Source organism: Geospiza fortis, unplaced genomic scaffold (genome assembly GCF_000277835.1).
Source record: "Geospiza fortis unplaced genomic scaffold, GeoFor_1.0 scaffold313, whole genome shotgun sequence".
Classification (NCBI taxonomy): Eukaryota; Metazoa; Chordata; class Aves; order Passeriformes; family Thraupidae; genus Geospiza; species Geospiza fortis.
The window spans coordinates 461,353-463,594 of record NW_005054582.1 but is presented as its reverse complement, the minus strand read 5'-3'; the positions used below and the strand labels follow the sequence as shown (position 1 = coordinate 463,594).

At 39.0% G+C, this 2,242-nt stretch overlaps 1 protein-coding gene across 1 annotated transcript in view; it reads left to right on the top strand.

The window, feature by feature from the left end:
- KHDC4 (KH domain containing 4, pre-mRNA splicing factor) overlaps nucleotides 1–2,242 on the top strand; it is a 16,732-nt gene that overhangs the window by 1,877 nt on the left and 12,613 nt on the right. Inside the window, exon 2 of the mRNA XM_031064346.1 lies at nucleotides 1,702–1,930. Coding sequence (XP_030920206.1) covers nucleotides 1,702–1,930 — 229 coding nt within the window. The remainder of the gene's footprint in view (nucleotides 1–1,701; nucleotides 1,931–2,242) is intronic.

The window sequence follows — 2,242 nt, the reverse complement described above, 5'->3', positions numbered from 1 at the left end:
CGGGGGTGGTTCAGGAAATTGGCTGCCATAAAAACAGTCGGGAATAATTTTAAAAATATTTTTCTGCGTAACAGAAAGCAGTGGATTGCTGTGAGGTCAGTCTGCTGTGGGATTTTACCAAAGCTACCTGTAGGGAGGTGAAAAAGTTTATTTTCTCAAAAACGTAGAGTATTCTGAGTTGTGAGGGAGCCGCGAGGATTTTTCCAGAGAGCAGAGCCGATGGAAAAACTCCTGTGTGAAACAGCTGCTTTAAAATATGGGACCAAATTATTTTAGTGCCTGAAGAAGTTCCCAGTATGAGCTGTATATCCAAGTCCTAACCAGCTTATTCAGCTTTTGCTGAGCCCTGCCCCGAGCTTGGTTGACCCTGATGAGCTCAGGCAGTTGGACTGGAGTGTCCCTCTTAAATAATCTCTGAGTTTTCTATTCCAAAGCAAGTGTAACTCCAAGCTGCTTTTCCAGTTCCAGTCACACTCTTGTCTTGCTCTTCTGCCTGTCCTCAGCTTGTGCTGGAGCCAAGTTTAGAAGCTGTTTCAAATTTCATGGAGCCTTTTATATATGTATATATATTTTATACATGTTGTAACAATATATATAATATGCATATACTTCTTTTACTGCATATTTTGCTTTTGGTAGAACATGTTCAGTGCTGGCATTTCTAGAATAATTAACTCTGATGACCTTTCAGGTTGTGAGGGAATGGGAATTAAGGAGCTGCAGGTTAATGAATGTATTTTTTATTGAAAGTGTGGAAAGAATGGAGCAGTTTAAAGTCAGAACAGTGACCTGTGCTGGAGTCCCTCTGTAGCTGCCTCCTTCAAGTGATATTTGTGGGAGTGGATGGGTGATCCTGAAAGGTTTTCTTTTTTTATAGAAAGGGTTTCTTTTTTTAAGTTAAACCCAGTGTGTTTATTTGGGCTCTGAGGAGGCAGATCCAGCAGAAATTCCAATGTACTTTTCACCAATCTCTGTAAAGATTTTGCTTTCAACAACTGAAAGGGGTGAACAAGAGGAATGTTCACCTCTGGCAGCTCTACAGCTCAGTTCCACATCATGTACAGAGCAGAACCATTAATTATTCTGTGAATATCAGCTGAAGATAAATCCAGTGTGTTTATTTGGGCTGTGAGGAGGCAGATCCAGCAGAAATTCCAACGTGCTTTCTGCTAATCTGGAATTTACTCACAGATAAAAAAAAAAGAGTGAGAAATTGTCCCGAATTCTCCTTACATTGCGTCTCTGTTACTTCTGGGGCTAAAATACCCCTGCAGCCTTTTCGGAGTGCTCATTTTGCCACAGGATTTGTAAATAAATACAAAATAAATAAATTTTAAAAAAAGAGTGGGGAAAGTAAATTAAAAAAAAAAAAGAGTGGGGAAATAGTCCCAAATTCTCCTTATATCACTTCTGTTTCCTTCAACAACTGAAAGGGGTGAACAAGAAGGATGTTATTTTATTAATATGTGCTAAAGATAAATCCAGTGTGTTTATTTGGGCTGCGAAGAGGCAGATCCAGCAGAAATTCCAACGTGCTTTCCACTAATCTGTGTAAAGATTTTACCTTCAACAACTGAAAGGGGTGAACAAGAAGGATGTTGTTCTATGAATGTGTGCTGAAGATAAATCCAGTTTTTATCTGGATTTATTTGGGCAGATCCAGCAGTAACTCCAATGTGCTTTCCTGTGCAATCTGTAAAGATTTTACCTTCAACAGCTGAAAGGGGTGAACAACAAGGACGCTCCCCCCTCGAGTTTGTTTGTGCCTTTTTTCCACTTTTGCAACTGCTTCTCTTTGAAGCTGCAGGCTCTGGGAAAAGGTCCAGCCACGAGTAAAAGCAAAGATGACCTCGTGGTGGCAGAGGTGGAGATCAATGATGTCCCCCTGACGTGCAGGAACCTGCTGACCAGGGGTCAGACCCAGGACGAGGTATGTCCCACACCCCCAGTGGCACTGTCATATTCTCAAAAATCCTCTTTGCCCAGGATTTCGGCCTCAGAGAAAAAGTAAAACAATATTATCTCATTTGCTTCTCCTGTGTTTTGCTGCAATACAATATGGTATGGTATAATGTGGTATAATATGATATGATATATAATGTGTTATAATAATAATATGGTATAATATGATATAATATGCTCTATTATAATAGAATATGGTAGACTATGGTATAATGTAATGTAATATAATATAATATAGTATAGTATAATATAGTATAATTTAGTATAATAAAGTATAACA